The following is an 18,794-nucleotide window of genomic DNA, read 5'->3' as shown; positions in this document are numbered from 1 at the left end:
ACAGGATACAATTATTTTCAACGACTTCAAAGAATTTGGAACTCGATACAACTATTTTCTAAAATAGTGTTTTTTAGAGATCTGATTTTTTAACTCCAAAATTAATTCCTGTTGCTCAACACTAAACGTACCAAGCACAAAACATATAGAAGTGAAACGTCTTATAGAAGGGAGAACTTTGAACGATTTTCATTGTAATATGCGTTAAATAAAGAAGTCAATTCAGCAATTTCCTATGAAAATGTTTGTATAATTTCAATAATTGTGAATGATTTTGATCATGGTAGGTTCAGTGTTAAATTATGCCTGCAAATTAATATTCATGAAATATGTTTTCTAATAGACGTTTACAAATGCACAAGCGATAAAATAATTAAATGACTTCAACCATTTTTTAAGGAATATGATCATGAGATAATTTACAAACACCGACATTTTTTTATAATATCAATTCCTCTTGCCTTGACTGCGGACTTTCATGCAAAATAAAAAAAGTCTGCATTGACCGTGAGATGCAAGGGCCACATAGACATTTGTTTCTTTTCTTAATAATTTTAATAAGTCGAGAAATTCTTTCCGCGGTCTGACTATAAATATAAAGATTGTAAGAAGACTACGTTCCGCGCATTGTCTGCACCAATTGAGTACGGAAAGGGCCCGAGATAAGTCGTTCCGTGGCTCGCAGCGGTAAACAATGGAAACGTTTGAAGGGAAGCAAATCGATGACAAGTGATTGGTACTCACCACGACTTGTTGACTGTTGGTGGGGCTAGGACTCGGACTGGGCGTCGAATTGGGGGTTGAAATCTCCCCCGAGGTAGGGGAGACAGAGCCCGTGGTAACGGTGCCAACTGTTGGGAATGCTCTCGCCGGATCTGCCTGCCATTGTTTATGGATTTGTTGGGAGGTATCCCGGAATCTAGCTCCCTGGAATCAGACAAGAGGAGCGTCTTCATCTGGCTGCTGTCAGGCTAGAAATAGTTCGTCGCGCGCTCGCATCCTTGAAGAATCAGACCGCGCAAACTGCTTGTACGCAGTCGTCCCATGCATCATATCGATGCGATGACACAGTTCGATTAGTCGCGGATATTTGCCTCCGAACAATTGTATCGCAAATGATCGGTCTCTGCACGCTCCACTGAAAAACTCCTTCGCGATGGCGCATTTGTCTACGAGGAGATAGCTGCGCGAAAGTTACGACGAGAAACTGCAAATCGTTTGGATCGATTGAAAATTTTACCCCCCTAAGAATTTATGCACATCTCTATGTTCTACAAATTTATTTCTATTTTAATCGTACAAATACACGTGAAATACAATCGAGATTGAACGCGGTTTTCTTGTTTTGTATTTTTATCTTCTTCGGAAACCTCATTATCATTTTAGGAAAATTGAATATTCGAGGAACACGTTTTGCTTGTGCTTACACGAGTGTTCCAATTAACGAGGACAAATTTCATTATACAACGGAAAAAGATAAGAGTTCCCGATTCAATTAACGTGAAAATACCTGGTGTTTTTCTCCGAGACAAAATAAAGTAATTAGCTATTTTTCCAACCATAATTGAATATAAGAACCATCCTAAGGAAACGGTTGTTCAGAGAGAAAGAAAGAGAATAAATTGCGCTCGTTCTTATTACTTTTCCCATGGCCGTACAATTGTTCACTGCATGCGCATAAATATTGTGACCATAAATATTGTATTGCAGGTTTTCTGGTTACGAGGGAAATATATCGTATAAAAGTTACGCTGCCTCTACATTACATAATTTCTGCATATTAATTACAGTGAAAATACAAGCTTATCGGCTTTTCCGTAGTCCCTGGACCTTCCTTTAATATTCGTGGACACTTGTACATTCATTTTTTGGATCACGCGGATAAAAGTGGCTTATGCAGTGTGCAATTAGGTTACAGTTTACGTTCAGTTCTTACCGAAATTTACTGTGGCTTTAGAAACGTATGTGAACGGTAAATTATCAATATTCGGAAATCGCCGATATTCAAGCTGCTGTAATTCCGTAAAAAATAATAGTACAATAATGATACTAGATTCATTTTAAAGCGTGAAGCTTCTGTATTTATGGTGCATTATGCATTTCTTGCTGAGGTGCTTTTGTATGATATAGCAGATGGAAAAACGAACACATGTTTTCCTCGAAAATGCTGCAAATTAAACTACCTATAAAAACTTGGAGAAATTTTTTTCGTGAATGAATTTAGTGTGGATTGGAAGATCGAAGCTTTGTCTTCATAACGCTTCCTTAAAAATTTGTGTACGATTTTTTTTCACTGTTTTGTGGAATAAAAACGGCGACCAAGTTTGGTTGTACGAAGTCCTCATTGTGTACCTTGCGATTAGAAGCTCAATAAAACGGCAAAAAAAAAATCGTAGATCAAATTTTAAGGTCGCGTTGTAAAGAGGAGGCTTTAAACTTCAGATCCATGGTTGTATGATTCACGAAAGAAATTTCTACGATCAAAGAAAATTTGCAATTAAAGGCAATAAACCGCTTTTAAGACAAACAACCCCGCGCATAAGCGTAAGAGTTCGCAAGTAGGGAGATTATCGGTGCATAAATCATCGTACCGAGCGTTAGGATTTTTCTCGAAAGAGGAGCACGAAGGAAACATCGCCGTGGGAGGTCGTAGACCCTGCGAGGCCAGAATATCGCGTGCAACGGTGCAATCCGAAGAAACGTTGTTCCTCGCGGTGCGATAATTGCAGTTATGCAACGACCTGCCATAATAACGATTAGCACACGAGTATAATAGGAGGCGTAAATGAAGCTGTTCGCATCCGCCGAACGGTCGTTCGCTTTCGAGCGTCTCGGATTGAGCTGTTTTCCCCTCGAACGAAGAATCGAAAGCGTCGGGCGCTCTCTCCACTGCTCGATTCAATCTCTTGACGAATGAGCCGTTCTCTGTTTACCTTAAAAATTGCTAGCACAATGCTTGCAATTTCTCCGGGGCAGCTAATTGCTCGCGAAATTGCGCCGTCGCTCTCGGATAAAGAGGAGTTACGATTTTTTCTTGTTCTTTTTTTTTTTAGAGGACCTTACGAGTCAGGTTTCTCGAGAGTCTACGCTTCGGACGACTGTTCGATTTGCAACTGCAGATTGAAAGTCCCGGCACGCTCAACGCGTATTTTTCTACGACCGGGCCCGAATCAGCTTGACGAACAAAAAGTCCTGCGAACAATGCACCGGCAATTTTATGAAGACCCTCTCGAAGCACCGAGGGAAAATTCGTCTTTCACTTCTCTTTCGACGATCTTCGACTTTTCCCCTGAATCTGTGACCTCTGTCGTCGATGAATTTAAGTATGGACAAATACTACGCGTTTCAAAGTTGTTCATAAATACGCGAATTAGTACGATAATTGCTCTCGGTTCTCTGAAGATGAATACGGAACAGCAGGTTAACGCTATCTGAGAAAATACAGTCTCTACTCGATATATGCCCCAAATATCTAGCTGATAAAAGTCCCAGAACTGTCCCCACTGCCGCGGGGTATAGTGAGGGGCCAGCTCCAGTGGCCTCGGTCGCCGATGAGTGTAAACATAATATGGGTCGGGTGTATCGGTGCGAGTCCACTACTAATCCAGTACCAAACCTTCTTTACGTTTTATTATTTTTTTATGGGACTTCCACCAAAATATTCGTGGCATTTTTCTAATGAAAATGATATAATTCCGATGATGTTTACTTGTGCAATGAACGATGAAAGCTTTGAACTTGAACGACGAAGAAGTTTTGTAATTGGATTAGTAGTGGTCTCGCACCGATACACCTGACCCGTGTAATGTTTATAGTTCTCGGCGACCGAGGCTACTCGGGCTTCACTGTCCTTTTCTACGTTCGGCAGTGCAGCAAAGAATAGTATCTTCTAGCCGATATATGTCCCTGGGAAGACCCGTGTTGTGGACATATATCGAGAAAACACTGTAAAACGGGAGAAATATCAAATGTTACGTCACATTTTCACGGGCTCTCGCGGACACTCGAAACTTCGATCGGAAAATTCCGGCATAAAATTAATTAAACGCTGAACAGATTACCGATCGCACAGCGAATAAAACGAAGGACGAAACAGGGAAACTGCAGGAGCCCCGAATAATTCGCAACTTTCGCTTAGCCAGCGGGCGTTAAGAGCAATTAATAAATTTTCCGGAGAGCTGTGCAAGCACACACGTTCCCGTATGTCGAGCAAATAATAGATCACCCGAGCGAAGCGCACGCCTGTTTTCCTCTTTCGGTCCGGCCCCTGTGAATTTCTATGCGCGTCTCATTAATTCACGTGCACCGACGAGAGCCTCATTTAAAAATCCGATCTCTTCGCGCATCTTTCTGCATTTAAAATACGCTCGCAACAGGGGGAGGGGGTGGGCGATCAATCTTCCTCCGTGTTGCATTTCGAAACAAGTTTTAGGATATTCCGTGTACGAGCAGAGGACGTAAGAAGAATTTGATTTCGTACGGAGCCGAGGAGAGATTCAAGGAGAGAGGGAGAGAGAGGGGGAGAGAGAGATGAATGTTGTAGCCGGCGAGCACGATCTAGGCCATCAGCAAATTCCTCTCTAATCCTGATACAATGGGACCCAACTGCGGAGACAACTTAATCCAATGAGTCTATAATAGCGTACCTCTGTGTCTTTGTATCTCGACGATTCCTAATTACATATCTGAATAACGGAGCGGAGCTGGCCGCGAAGTATGCGAGTCTACAAGCATGCCATTTGCAGGCCAAAACGTTTAACCATCCATCAACTTTACTTTTGTATCAGAACCGTCACAGCACATCTGTTCCCCTTATTTTATGTATCCTTGCAAATGTATTTTCTCCCTCTCTCTTTCGGAACAATCACAAATTCAAACGACTCTGCAGAGTTCAAAACATTGTTTGTCACAATGATTTCAATTCGATCTCTTCAGAGGGAAGTCTTCTCTTTAAAATAAGCCCTCAAACATTGATCCACGATTTTTTGTTTTATCGCATTTTAAATGAAAAGCGTGCCCCCGCGAGTTAGTCGATTTGGCAGGCAAACGGTTCGATTATAAATTACATCGATCTGCATAAAAATCGACAGTTTGCATACTAGGAACGACACGGGACATTTTACGGCACGTTAAATGTATTTTCCACGGTGCTGTAAAAATGTACAAACTCGATTTCCATTATTTATGACACGAATGCGAAGTGAATGCGAAATATGAATTGCAACTGGCACAATGTAAATACGAAGGAAAATGAATAATACGACTGGACTATTTTTTTTTTCTACGTTTTTCATTTTAGTGAACAGCGAAAAAACACGCTAAACGAGTTGCGAGATTCTCGATTCTCAGGAGACTGTTGTCGGGGGCGTTACTGCTATGAAATCCAGTGGCCGAGAAACAATTGGTTGCACGGAAAGAAATTCTCACAGCGTGCTACCGTGTATTCGCGAAAGAATCACTTTCTAACGATTAGATTTCCCATTGTAGATCACTCTGTGCATGACTGCCTCTTCGGCATCTACGGTACAATCTCATCGAGTCGCGGCTATCGGTCGCGGGATCTTTAAATCCAATTACAGAAGATTTTTCGTTCGACTTCGCACGCCGCTTACCCCGTTTTCGGTGTAAAGTGGATTACCGTTTCAGCTCTATCGCTCCGCAACACCGTTCAACCGGATTGTTTCCAGCAGGTAGCGTTACAGAAACGCGTTACGCCGCGCAGAGCCCGAACAAACGTGCGAATTAGAGGGTTAGAGGCAACACGAGTTTCCAGAAGCCTCGCAGCAATTCGGTGAAGTTCGCCGAAATTCGCTGTCGGCACGCTCGGTCATTTTTGGGCCAAAATGATATTACTCCCGACAGGCGTAAGTCAGAGCGATCAAACCTCTTTCAAATTAAACGTTGCGGACTGAAGCAAAAATAGGAGGGAAAAAATAGCGAACAATTACAATTGAGTCACATTTTCTCCAAAATTGTTATTGATTTAGATCAAATGTCGCTACTCAAAGGACTAGACCACTAGACAAAGTCATTAATTAAGAACAAAAATTCAAGCGCAAATTACAGCGAATCGAACCTTTAAGGGGGCCGGCAGGCATTTGGCCTTGACAGTCACGCTATGTTACGCTGTGCCTTTTTTCTAGACATTTTACGTCTTAAATAAGTAAGTAATCAATTAAAAATGCATACCACCGTGTTTGTACATGTCTTTGCTATGTCTGTATAGAGCCTTTTTTTCGATACGAACACTAAATCTCTCGAAATTAAGAGAATCTCTCAGCGGCAGCCATCTTGTGACGTCATACTTGCTTCAGAATTCGAATTTTCTGCCGGATAATACAAATTACTCCACGATGAGGTAGAAATTCGCAATTTGGGCTCTATACAAACGTTGATTGGACTTTTAGGAAACACAATTGACCACTTCTAAACTGCTCATTGCAATATTGAAGCGGTAGTTTGAAAAGGTTTTGACCCTTGCATACGTATATGGATTTCAAACCATGCCGGCCCCCTTAAGCAGGTTCAATTGCAACAATTATTTTCGGGGTGAAAGTTTACCTGTCATTTTTTGTTTCTATTTTCGCCTTATTCTGCAACGTTTTAGCTTTTAGGTAAAAAAAAATTGATAATTCTATCGTAATTTCGTCGAAAGTTATTTCATTGCAAAAATGACCAACTGTTCCCACCGCGCGCCAACAGTGATCTAGCACGATCGAGATCGGACAGATACCTGTTTCACGGTGGTATTCCGTGGTATCGATCTCCTTGATCGCGAGGGTCGCTCGCCGGATACCGGTACGCCGCATTTACACCCGGCACACGATTGCTTTCCGTGTAAATAGGGGCGTGGTTTTAATTAAGCAACAAGGAAGTCAACAACCAACGGAAGAAACGCACGCGAAACAGTTACATAACGAGAGCGTTCCGCGACGCACTCTCGATACAGAAGATGCATCGACAAGCCTCGATTTAGATCATCGCTGGTGACAATCGTTTGGGATTACGATCTTCTTGATAACGCGCTTATCGGGTGGCTTATCTAAATTGCAGCGAGCGTAAGAGACAACAAAGTGTATTCTGGGCGGTTACTGGATGCATTTTTTGATACGGTATAGGGATTAGGCTGAAATGATACTTTTCTCTGTGTGATCTGTGAGAGGGATTGGTTGCGAGCTTATAAAGAGGTCAACGTGGTATTTTGTGGAAAATGTACAGGATGATTCAAACGATGAGTTGGGGATATGACACGAGTATTTTAATAAGTAAATAATAAATTGCCCGGCTTCTTGAAAATACAATTTCGACTGTAAATTTTTCATTCGTTACTTCATGGAGGGTCTTCTCACAATTAACCGTTTCAGAAAAATGTGCAGGATGATTCAAACGACAAGCATGCTTCTTCAAGAAACTTAACAGAAAATACGCGAAGAAACATTTAGAAATAAATTGTAGTGCCAATTTCTTCGAGCCAATTTTACACGAAATTTTTGATACATTTTTTCACGGAGAATGTTTTCTGATTCGCGAGTCTTACAAACGATTTGAAGACTTTGGAATTTACGAAATCTGCAGCACATCGGTATAATTGCGATCAGCAGCTGCGAACAGTGTCAGACGCGGGAAAACAGCCTAACCTTGACACGAGTCTCGTAAAACACCCAGTACAGAGAGTGGTGGGGATGTCCGGCGAGCAATTACAGGGGTCATAGTACAGATCTTTACGAGAGTCTGCCGGCGTGTTCCATTAAAGTGCCGCGTCGTAAAGGCTTATCGTCGATCGGCTGTAAAAACGAGCGGCGTCGTGAGATACGTGTTTCGTCCACGATCGGCGCGGTATGCAAATTGTGTCGCGAGACACACGCAATTGCGTCAGTATACTGTCGCACACCCAGCTCTAACTCAACCCTAAACCGAACATAAAACCAATCCAGCAAATACGTTTACCCAGTCCAGAAACTGAAGTTGAGCGGTGGTAAATTGCGAATCACTCATTTGCCAAATCTGCACAAACTAGAAACTAGAAAAAATTGATAAAATAACATAGGTATTAGGATTTAGGGTAAGGGACCCAATTACTGTGGGAGGTACCAATTTCTTTTAGGACAAGGGACCCAATTGCTGTGGAGGCACCTATTACAGTGCCTATATTAATTATACTTGTTTTTAAAGCATAATGAATATTAAAAAAGAAATATATGTCATATATATTAACTGATTTTAGTGAAAAATTTAATATCTCTTTTTTATCACTCATTATAAGAACTGTAATTGATATAGGCACAGTAATTGGGTCCCTTACCCTATACTGTTTCAAATAAAATTTTTTCTATACTTTTTTGTCTGCCGATGATATAATTATCAAGGAAAATTTGAAATGTAAAATGAGCTTTAAACTCAATTTGACAATAAAATGTGATAAAGGTGGATCTCAAATTCACAAAATAATAAATAATTAAATTTTTAAAACTCATTCTTCCAAGAAGATGGGATGAGTCTCAAATGAAATGATTCACGTCGTTCACTAATAAACCGATGCATAGACCATAGTATATGCTCGGTATCGCGAAAACTGTGAAATCGACAGGAAAATGAAAGTGAATTGCACATGTGGAGACAAAAATTGTCTAAAATAGTAACGCTGACAATATTCAGCCAGGCTGATTAGAATGTTCAGAGAGTCGCTGGTGCAAATAATTGTCAGAAAAGGGGCAAGAAGGTCGAATTGTCTGTAATCCGGGGTGGCAGGCGATCGTTTAAGCAATAACAGACACCCCGCGCTGAAAGGATGGAGAAAAAGGTGGCCGTGCTGGAGGAGAGGTCGTTCAGTTGCACACAGGCGTCAATGCGGTGCAATCAATTTCCGTGTTGCTCGTAAGTCACTCGACCGAGTTGCATGTGTGCGCGCACACGCGTGAGCTGTCTCGTTCACGGATACCGGCGCACGCACACAGCGGCAGACAGGCGATCATGTGTGAGGGAATTACGTGATAGATAACGGTTGATCTTATAGTGTGATCTCAATGGCCAGATATCGACGTCGATAAAGGAAAACACGAGGGAATGTGGAGCAACGTGTTCTCTCCCCGGGCACAATGAGGAAACGTTCGCTGAGCCGTGTTCCTAATTAATTCCGGGGGCGAAAAAAAAAGGGACGGAGGGGAGAGGAAGCCGGGAGATCGCGCGCAATCGTGTAATCAATTTATCAATGCCTTTCGACTCGTTACATTTTAGATTCAATTATTATTAATTACACCGGCCCGATTGGAAATCGATGATAGCGTGTCAATTAGCTGGCCGTTCCTCGGAGAAGGTAGATAGCCGGCTGCAGATAGTAATGTGCCGCTTGGCAAGTGTTACTTCCTTTCGTTGGCATGTCCGCAGTTAGGGAAACGTGTTGGAAGATTTTTTTTTGGGAGATGATTTGCTGAGCTAAAAATCCAACGATTTTTCTTAATCTTGATCCTTATTGAAATGGTTGGTAGACCGGAGTGTATATTGTAAGAATCGATAACTTTGTCATATTTCGATTAGTCCTGAAGATAACAATGAGATTTTTCAATTGCCACGTTATTAAAAAAATTCTCTAAAGATTCAAATATTTCCAATTTTAAATACAAATAATTTCTTTTTAATATTTGTAACTCAACTATGATTAAATTGTAACGATCGTAACGAGATGGACAGATATTAATCGTGAGCACACCTTGGTTTCTTTATTAATTTTCATTGGAAATGTAATCGTATCCTGGTATCAAGTTATCCGATGAGTAATGCGAATTTCCTCCCATACTCTTAGAAGATGAAATACAAAACCTTAACCGTTAGTATTCTATACTAACTCTGAGGGTGTCCTCAGATTCATATAGCAGCCCTTTGGAAACCAGATGGCTAAATTGTTATTAAAAATCAGTCGAAAGTGTAGAAGAAAATGTGTCTGTTAACCAAACTTCCATATTGCTCGAGCGCGCGTGCTGCGGCGTATATAGACAAAGTAGAAACAGTCAGCCGTGCACAGACACGCCAGCCGCTGGCACGCAGGTCTTCTGAGCCTTTAAACTCGTGTTTCTTTAAAAAGAGAAACTTGTATTACAACATTCAATTGTGCATTTAATCGTTTTTTAAACTAAAATTATATCGTTTAATAAACTACAAGTAAAACCTTATTATAACGTTTTATTTTTGACTTATTGTGTTCATCCAGTGATATTTCCCGATTTTTTCTATCGTGGATACTGAGAAATTTCGTACAATGATTCATCGTAAACTAATAGCTATAATTATGCTAATGTACTGAACCTTTCAGAAATATTACAGAAAAATTATAATTATTTATAGGGTCTATGAAATAATTCATACAGTGTTGTCCACTTACAGACAAGCTACCTAAACGTCATCGTTAGTCGAGGCAAAATAAAAAAAATTGTTTCTATACTATTTCAATAGATCAATACAGTTTACATATCGTCACAATGGAAGGAGATGTTTAGGTAGCAAGTTCCAAGTGATCTACCATGTGTATTCGGCATAGGACATCGCCGTCGATCATGTAATCAACGAAAGAATCAGGTGAGTCATTCAGCCCTACCTCGCTGAAGAGGTCGTCCAGCTCTTTCCGCGACAACTTAGCCTTCATCCCTTAGTCATTCTCCGACCTAGGCCAAGAAAACCAGGCGCCTGATCGCGGCGCTGACTCGTCGCTCGAACGTCTTCAAATGTCGCCAGCCTTTTTACTCTCATTGGTCCGGTGTCGGCTGCGTTTCAGAGCGCATCGTCGCGTCTTTTTCGACGCATAAATAGTCGATGACGCGCGGCGCGAAGTACGACGGAAGGTCGAGCGACGCTGCGACTGCAACTGCAGCCGCCGCTTCTGCCGCTGCACGTGTCGTACCCAACAGCTCACTTTTTACTCCCGCCGGCATTATTCGACCGACCAATCACCGGGACCGATATCTCGTCCCCGTGTCCAACGGCTCGTCCCGTAATTAATCCGACGTTGCGACGGGCATGCAGTGAAAAAAAGTCAACGAATGAAATCGACGGACGCAGCTGGTTTTGCGATGGTCCCGTGCCGCACTGAGAAACCAGGATAAACCACGGCCTTCGCAGATACTGGCGTGCGACACACCGCACGTGATCTTTCGTCCGCGCATCCACGCCCCGATTTCGCGTGACTCGCCGTAGATTGGCCCGCGGGATCCTTTCGAGAGCGATATCGATCCCTTCCTGCCCTCTTTCGCACGCGAATCTGGCGCGCTATGCTCCTTCAACGGCTGCACTTTCGTCGATCATCCGTCAAACTATCAGAAAATCACCAGTCAGAGCTAGGACTCCAGCATTGCCACTGGGGACACGATGTGAACAGTTACAGAGACAGGGAAACGCTCCCTAACATGTTTCGTCTATCATCTATTTTTCGGGGAGCAGTTCTAGTGTTTTCTTATGGTTACTCACTGTTTTTCTGACTGCCAATCTTAAACTATCTTATCCTTCTATAGGGAGACATTTGAAGAATGATTTAAAAATTACACCTCTCTTGTAGAAACATTTTTTTTAATTTCTCTAGATCTGTCGCTGTTTCTCATTAATTTTTGTACCGTTTCGCTGTTTGTTGAAAATAAATAAGTTTTCGTTGCCTCAATCTATCAATAGCTGAATGTACAATTGTTTTGGAGGAACGAGGAGCAATAAAAAATAATTTAGTATTTGTGTCACTTCTTCGAACACCTCTATAATATTTCTGAATCTGCAGTTGTTTTCGTTATGCTGTGACATATCTTCCACGTATATATTCCATTAGAGACGATAATTGCGTTGTTAAATGGTAATAGTATGCGCATAACGATCTAAACTGCATTATACGATTGCCAAGTTAATTTACGTCGTCCAGTATCATTATTAACTCTGATGTATCCATTTCCTGTTTTAACTACAGTGCCAGCAAAACATACATTACTAAACAGCTCCTTCAGCACATAATTAACGACTCCAATAACAGCCGAACAGAATTGTACAAGCAACCGAACCGGAAACAATCGAGAGCATCTCCACAATTAAAACGTTCTTCACAATAATATATTACGATATTTTAATAGATAATAGACTGGAGACTCTTATGCAAAATTGTCCGCATTAATTGCAAGATACATATAATACATAGACATTAATTTTTTAGTAACGCCATTTAGTTAAAAAGGTTTGAACAGTATTTCCGAATTCTGCGAACGTTTTTCCTGTTCTGAATTTGATTTATCTTCAGATTGATTTTTCGGCAAAGAAAAAAAAATCGAGGCGTAATCGACTCAAAAGATCGATATCTTGGAATGGAACATCCCTACCCTGAATAGTCGGGTTCTCATCTCGAATCTCTGACATACTCACGGTCAATGTACGTCGTGAAAGGGTTAAATGAAATTGCGCGAGTCGTCGCTATGAGATTTGTCGAAATCGATCCCGAGCGAGGAAAACACGGTAGATTAAGGGATCGATGGTGCGAATAATGTTGGAACAACTCGTCGATGCGGGACCGGTTCTTAATGAAAACGGATGGGCCGGATGTTTACTAATTTGCCGGCGATTTTAATTAAATTGGACCCCGTGATTCCCCGGACGGGAATTCCTCGCGTTCGATCGAATCTGCCATTTCCCCGGCGTTCCGTCGTAGAGGCCTGGTGCCTCGTTTCGCAGCCTTCGATAACTAGTTCCAACGCCCACGCGAAATTACCGGCTCTGCCCTTCCCCTCCATCCTACCCCTCCTCCTGCACCGTTCCTTTCGCGAATTTTTTCGCATAACAACCGGGCACTTCCGCCGGTGGCATCTCGTGTTTCAAGCCGGGTACTTGGATGTCGGATCTCGGCCGGCCATTGATACGGCACCGTAAAATGTCTATGGTTTCTCAATGACACCGGAGAAATCAGTGTGATCGGGGTTCTCACGGCTCGTGCTGACCGATTTCTCCACGAGATTCTTATCGACACCAGACACTATCGATACACCGCTGTTAATCTGTCGCGTAAATTCCCGGATCGAACGCGCGAGAGCCGCATCGGACGAATAAATGGACGAGACACGGCCACACAGGATGGCACGGGAGAAATCCGCCGAGGGAATCCGAGGAATCTCTTATTCGCGGTAAACGATGGGCTTTCTTGACTCGATCGGCCGTTCGGTAATGCCTGCTTAGGCCTGGGAAATGTTCGTCCCCTTTGGGAGCATCGCTATACGAGTTACCGTTTAATTGAGAGCCGAGCCTGTTACTCGGCTGGCAGATTTTACGCAGACCGTTCTTGAGCGATCCTAATCTTTGATGTATACTCTTAAAGCAATCTCATATACTTCAACGAATCGACCCGTGGTAGATACAAATCAATCAAACGACAATGATTCGTGTTAGTTGCAGATCGAACGGACAACAATCTCTGTTAACGAAAGGATTTTAATCGGTTACAAACCAATCTAACAAGAATCTTTATTAAATATTCATACGAGATTTTAGTCGGTTCGAATTTTTATGCGATGTGGTATATTTAATAATTTATGCGAATTTATAGTCTATAGAAGGGACTTAAATTTGTTAAAAATTTCGCCAAGGTTATAATACCCATAAAAAATTGAAATAACATTTTATTTCTACTTAATTTTAGAATCATAGTATTTATTATATAGAATTTTATTCCCAATCTATTTCAACACGTACAAAATTTTTAAATAGCCCCTATCATCCAGAAGAAGGATTTAAATAAGCTGATCCAACCATAATCTCCGTCAAATTAAAATAATAATTTACTCGACTCGGGTTATCACCGCAGGAGGCCATTGACAGTTAATTTCAAGGTACTATTTCATGCTATTTTGCATCGCAAACAAACCATATACAGTGATTTCTCTATATATGTCGCCAAGGCATGGATGATAAATGTCGCGGAATTATCCCCGCTGTACTTGGTTACATAGTAACCTGCATGAGATATTCAGCTATCGTTACAATTGAAACGCTAATTAATTTTAAGTCGTATCACGATGGATGTAAATGTTATATGACGGTAATGATTAATATAGAGCAACATCTCCAGTCAATCCTAACTCGTACAGAATATTTAGGACGACTTTACTATTCAAAGGAGGGATCGAAATTGGTTACACCTTAATGAAGTTATAACGTCCATTAAAAATTCAAACAAAGTTCAATTTGAAGTTCCACGTTAACCCTAGGACTTCATCACGAAGTCTTTAACGAGTTCGCGAGATTTTTCGATCAAACAATTTAATGAGCACTGCAGCATCAGACTTTTATTAAACCTTCGCGCGGGAGAACTTTTTCGAGTGTGCTTCGCGATGATTCCAATATATTTTCTCAAAACAAGACTTTGCGCTATGCATTACATGCGAGCTTTTAATAAAAAGAAGTTTTAAGCAAATGTACATCATTAAGGAAAGACACACATTCCTGTTACCACAACTTATCTCTCGAATTATTCAATTTTGGAAAATTTTTGTTTTAGATTCTCGAAATTTTGAACAGCAAATTCATGGATACTGACCGACAATTATGATAGTCGCAATCTTCTCTGTCTTCCATCAACTGGTAATACACCTCATCGCGCATAAATAAACGAGAATGAAAAAAAAGACTGCAACTTCTGCATACATTCTCTGTATCGCCTGAAGACAGCTCTATCTTTCGCAATCGGAAGAATTTCATCGCGCCACAGAGAGAAGCCTCGAGAAAATAATAAAAGCGGAGTCAGGGAGCAGGCGCGGCCATAAATTTTCGCCAATAAAAATCTGTCGTCCTAGAGAATTAGCGGTCTCCGCAGATAGCGGGGCGTTCGGGGTCAAAGAAAGGAGATCGATGGCGGCCCGAGAGGCTTGTGGTCGCGATTCGTGGGAAGATTAAAATCCTCGACACGGTATCGTCAGGGTCGGGGCCGATAACGACGTCAGCCGGTGAATTGTCAGTGATTGCCGGACACGCGTGGGCCGCGATCACGAATTAGCGTTTCGAGCGGAACGTGTCGAGCGCTGCGAACCCGTACGCACAATGGCAGTGCACGATTTCTGCCAGTGGAAACGGCGGATTCTCGTTTACGAAGATCCTTTGTATACTGCGAGGCTTCCTGGCGACGTTTATTCCCGGCACGGGACGACGCGTGCAGATGCGCGTCACGCGTGTTACGAAACGCTCGATTGTTCCCGTAGAGTCGATTTCGCAACCGATCGCGAAGTAAAACTTGCCGACCGGCTGCTCGCCGCGCCGTCTCGTTAAAAACCTCGAGATACTGCTTCATCGACGGCGCGTGAGATCGCGATCGCCCGGTTTAGAAATACCGAGAAACAATGTCCGCGCGAAAATGATATTTTCGATAACGAATTATTTACGATTATTAGGGGCACGGTTGCGCGAGAGCGCCTATGGACTATTCGGAAAGGAACGATAATTAGAAAGAGATTTACTGCGGCCATTAAGCGGTTCGTTTATTATATTCTGCGGAGAATAAAGGGCTTAGCGCGGCCCGGCCGAGGATGCTGTGAACGCGATCGCGATCGATTATTTGCGAATTCTGCGAAATTTGCCGTTATGCGGCGCAGCTATGGGATTGGAACTTTTTATTTATACAAAAATGTTTAACTATGTCCAATTCTAGGCGTATTACAATGAATCTCGTTCCTTCTCCAGTCGAAATTAAAGTTACTGAGATCATAAAATGTTGTAACATCGAAAATGAACATACAAAATTCTTTCGTTAAAATAATCATAAAAAGTAACACAATTTTAACAAGCACAGAGGCATTCTCTTCTTGAGAGACAGAGTCAGAAAAGAGAAACAATGATTAATAACCGAGTCAAAAAATTAAATTCTAAAGTGTAGAACAAGCATTTAGTATGTTATTAATTCCCTTTAAACCAAAATAAAATTCTATTTTGTTGTAGTTGATACGTATCCTTTGGAGAAAACATTGCCATACAACAGATATAAAAGAATTTGTAATCATTATAATCACCAAACGAATAGTAGTGCAAGGGGTTAATGGAAAGCATAAACAAATTTTACGTCTACGAATTCTCTAATGTTGGAGAGAATCATAGCTAGCGCGGTGAAAATAACGCCAGCAAATCCAGCAAAGAATAAAATTCTAAAACAGGGGGAATGTTCTAAACGAAGGTAGAAGCAAGATGGTGAACTTGGAGGAGCTGCTAAAGAGCTCAAAACAACCGTAGGTTCTCGTAGAACGGTTCGGCCAATACGATGTCCCATCGAACAACGGTGACCAACGGTTAAATTAGAGTCGTACACGGGATCTAGCGAGGTTTTACCGCCAGTGTAATCTCGATCTCGAGCGAGAGGTCGTTTATCCTCCCCCGAGCTATGCGCCGAAGAAATGTCCGGCTTCGTTCTCACGTGGGCCCCGTTCGCCTCTGTCCGCGATTTACCTTGCGCCGCCGTTAGAGGACGATCCGAAACACCGGCAAGAATGCTCACCGATGTATATTATGGGTTCGCTCTGCCCCTAACCGCGGCCGGGTACGCATAAATTTCAACTATTCCTCTGGGGGGTCAGCGTTGAGAAGCCTGACGGCGAAACTCGAGACGAGAGACATTTTCTGAGCGGATGCCTGCGCGTTCGATGGAGGCGAGCTTCCTGCGTTTCGTCAGCTCGAGAACTGTTGCAATTCGCCTAACTGTCGGCGATCGTGTGGCAGATAATCCGTCACAAGTCCCGGAGAGCGGAATGTTTTTGTATCCCTTTTGAAAATCGTTCTACTGCGACGCACTACGATGCGAGAGGTTTAATCAGATTTAATAGCGGAGTTTGCTGGTTTTATTGAGTAGGGAGATTAGTATTGAGCTTCCTGCCTCGTTAGTTAGCGCTTTGTTATCCCCACCATCCAGCAGTAGCGCTGTCCTCGCTGCGATAATTGTATAGAATTCGCGAAGTATAGAAAGACTGCTTCTGATCTATGCGCAACAGCTGCACCACTTTTGTATCATATTAAATATGCTATGCCGGAGTTACTCGTGACCGGTCGCAGTGGGACTAAGCTCGAGCGACCGTCAATACGTACAATTTTATTCCGATATAAGACGACGCGTTTTATTTCGAAATAAGAAAATCACTATCCCCTCTTCTTTATCCGAAATACGACGAAAGCCGGTCCCAAGTCGTCGCCTTGTATCGGAAGAAAATTGTAGTGAAATATCGACGTGGGTCAGAAATGACTCCGGCATAGAACTCGCAGGTGTCCGAGGGTCAAGTGACTTCACGAATTTTGTAGCAATGCTTCTATAAATCAAAACTAGAACATTCAAGTTCCGTGTACCGTTGTTACTTCACTCCCGCGTTACGCGATTAAATGACTATCGTCCCCGCCATTTCTCGAGTCACTAGACACAAGTATACCGTAAAATTTTCATTTTGCAACAAACAGAAAAACAGTGTCGCCCTCTTCAAATAAATCACAACTAGAACATTCACGTGCCGTTCCCTCGTTTCTCCTGGAGCCACCCTTATTAGTACCATCCTCATTGCTGGATAGCAACTCGATAACTGTTCACAACGATCCCACATTTGCAAGAAAGAACCGCTGTTCCCCGCGAAATAATACGCGATCTGCAGATCACTGCCACAGCGAGAATACCATTGTTATCGCGTCGTATCACGAGGTCGGCGAACACGAGTCACAAACACTGGCCGAGCACTAATCCATCGGCACTATCAGCAATGCGGAGAAGATATCGGTACCGCTCGGACGCGTTCGCCTACGAATCGAACCGGCTCGTTTGGATCGACGTTGGATCGCGGATCCGGCGCGCGAAGTTTCTCACGAGCGCGACGACGCGACAGAGCGATTCTTACGTGCTCTCACACGTATCCACGTACTCCGACTGGCGAGTAGCAGTGATCGTGCACGATCCTCGCCGACTCTCCACGCGAGTCAACGATATTCCTCGTAAATATTTACATCGCTCCGGGAGATAGATCCGTTCCGACGATCCCGTAGATATCGCCGGAGCGTAGAAGAGCGACGAAGATAGGGAGGGGGGAGAGATCTCTCTCTCTCTCCGTTGTTTCATCCGGCCGTTTTCTGCGCGCGTCTCGGCCCCGAGGAGCAACAATAAAACTGTTACGAGCGGGCTCGCGATGCTAATGACGCGCCTGGCCTGCTGATTTAAGGGATCGATGGCACGGCTTAATTGAATTGGAACGGGTCACGGGAGAGCCCGGCCAACTCTCCTCTTCGATTTCAACACCGCACCGGTGCGAGCACTCTCGCGAGGAGACACGTTGCTTCTCCTCCTCGACGAACAATGTTACCGGGCCCGGCGAAGTTTCGTTTAATCGGTTTACGGGAGCCCGAAGTTTCGTCATCGAGGACCCTGTCTCCGAGGAGATCGACAACGTGGATCAGAGTCCACGGAAACTATGCGCTCAATCGAGACAGTCGACAATCAACGAGAGGAACGAGAGAAACTTTGAACCCTTTGTGTCCTGAATTACGGCCTTGCTCAGGGCCTTTGTGCCGTTCTGAGGGGGGCGGGCGGTGATGTATGGTTGGTGGCATCGTCGGATCTGTGCACGATGCCGCGTTGAAGACGGTGCTTCTGGGTTTTTCTTGTACTCTCATACTAGAGCAAACATTTGTTGCAATAAATGCAAGAGATTGAAGCATTGCATCGTCTTTCGTTATCGTCGTGCTGGGTACCTCAAGATTCTTCAAACAGTAACAAACATTTATCGCGATCTTGACGTCGGGAACGCAAGTGTCCGTCATTTAATTAAATTGAATTCGAT

At 42.9% G+C, this 18,794-nt stretch overlaps 1 protein-coding gene across 13 annotated transcripts in view; it reads right to left on the bottom strand.

Moving 5' to 3' along the window:
• The window catches only part of By (focal adhesion protein tensin), a 247,087-nt gene that overhangs the window by 95,758 nt on the left and 132,535 nt on the right, over positions 1–18,794 (bottom strand). For 7 of the 13 annotated variants that reach the window (XM_076788232.1, XM_076788258.1, XM_076788240.1 and 4 more), the window contains one exon: positions 745–927. The exons of 1 other annotated variant lie outside the window; for it this stretch is intronic. In XM_076788232.1, coding sequence (XP_076644347.1) covers positions 745–927 — 183 coding nt within the window. Of the gene's footprint in view, positions 1–744; positions 928–10,588; positions 11,301–17,322; positions 17,924–18,794 lie in introns of those variants that run through there. 5 more of the 13 variants (XM_076788280.1, XM_076788289.1, XM_076788298.1 and 2 more) reach the window with 5 other exon arrangements.

Source organism: Halictus rubicundus, chromosome 1, assembly GCF_050948215.1.
Source record: "Halictus rubicundus isolate RS-2024b chromosome 1, iyHalRubi1_principal, whole genome shotgun sequence".
In the NCBI taxonomy this organism is placed as follows: Eukaryota; Metazoa; Arthropoda; class Insecta; order Hymenoptera; family Halictidae; genus Halictus; species Halictus rubicundus.
This window is presented reverse-complemented; position numbering and strand designations above follow the sequence as displayed.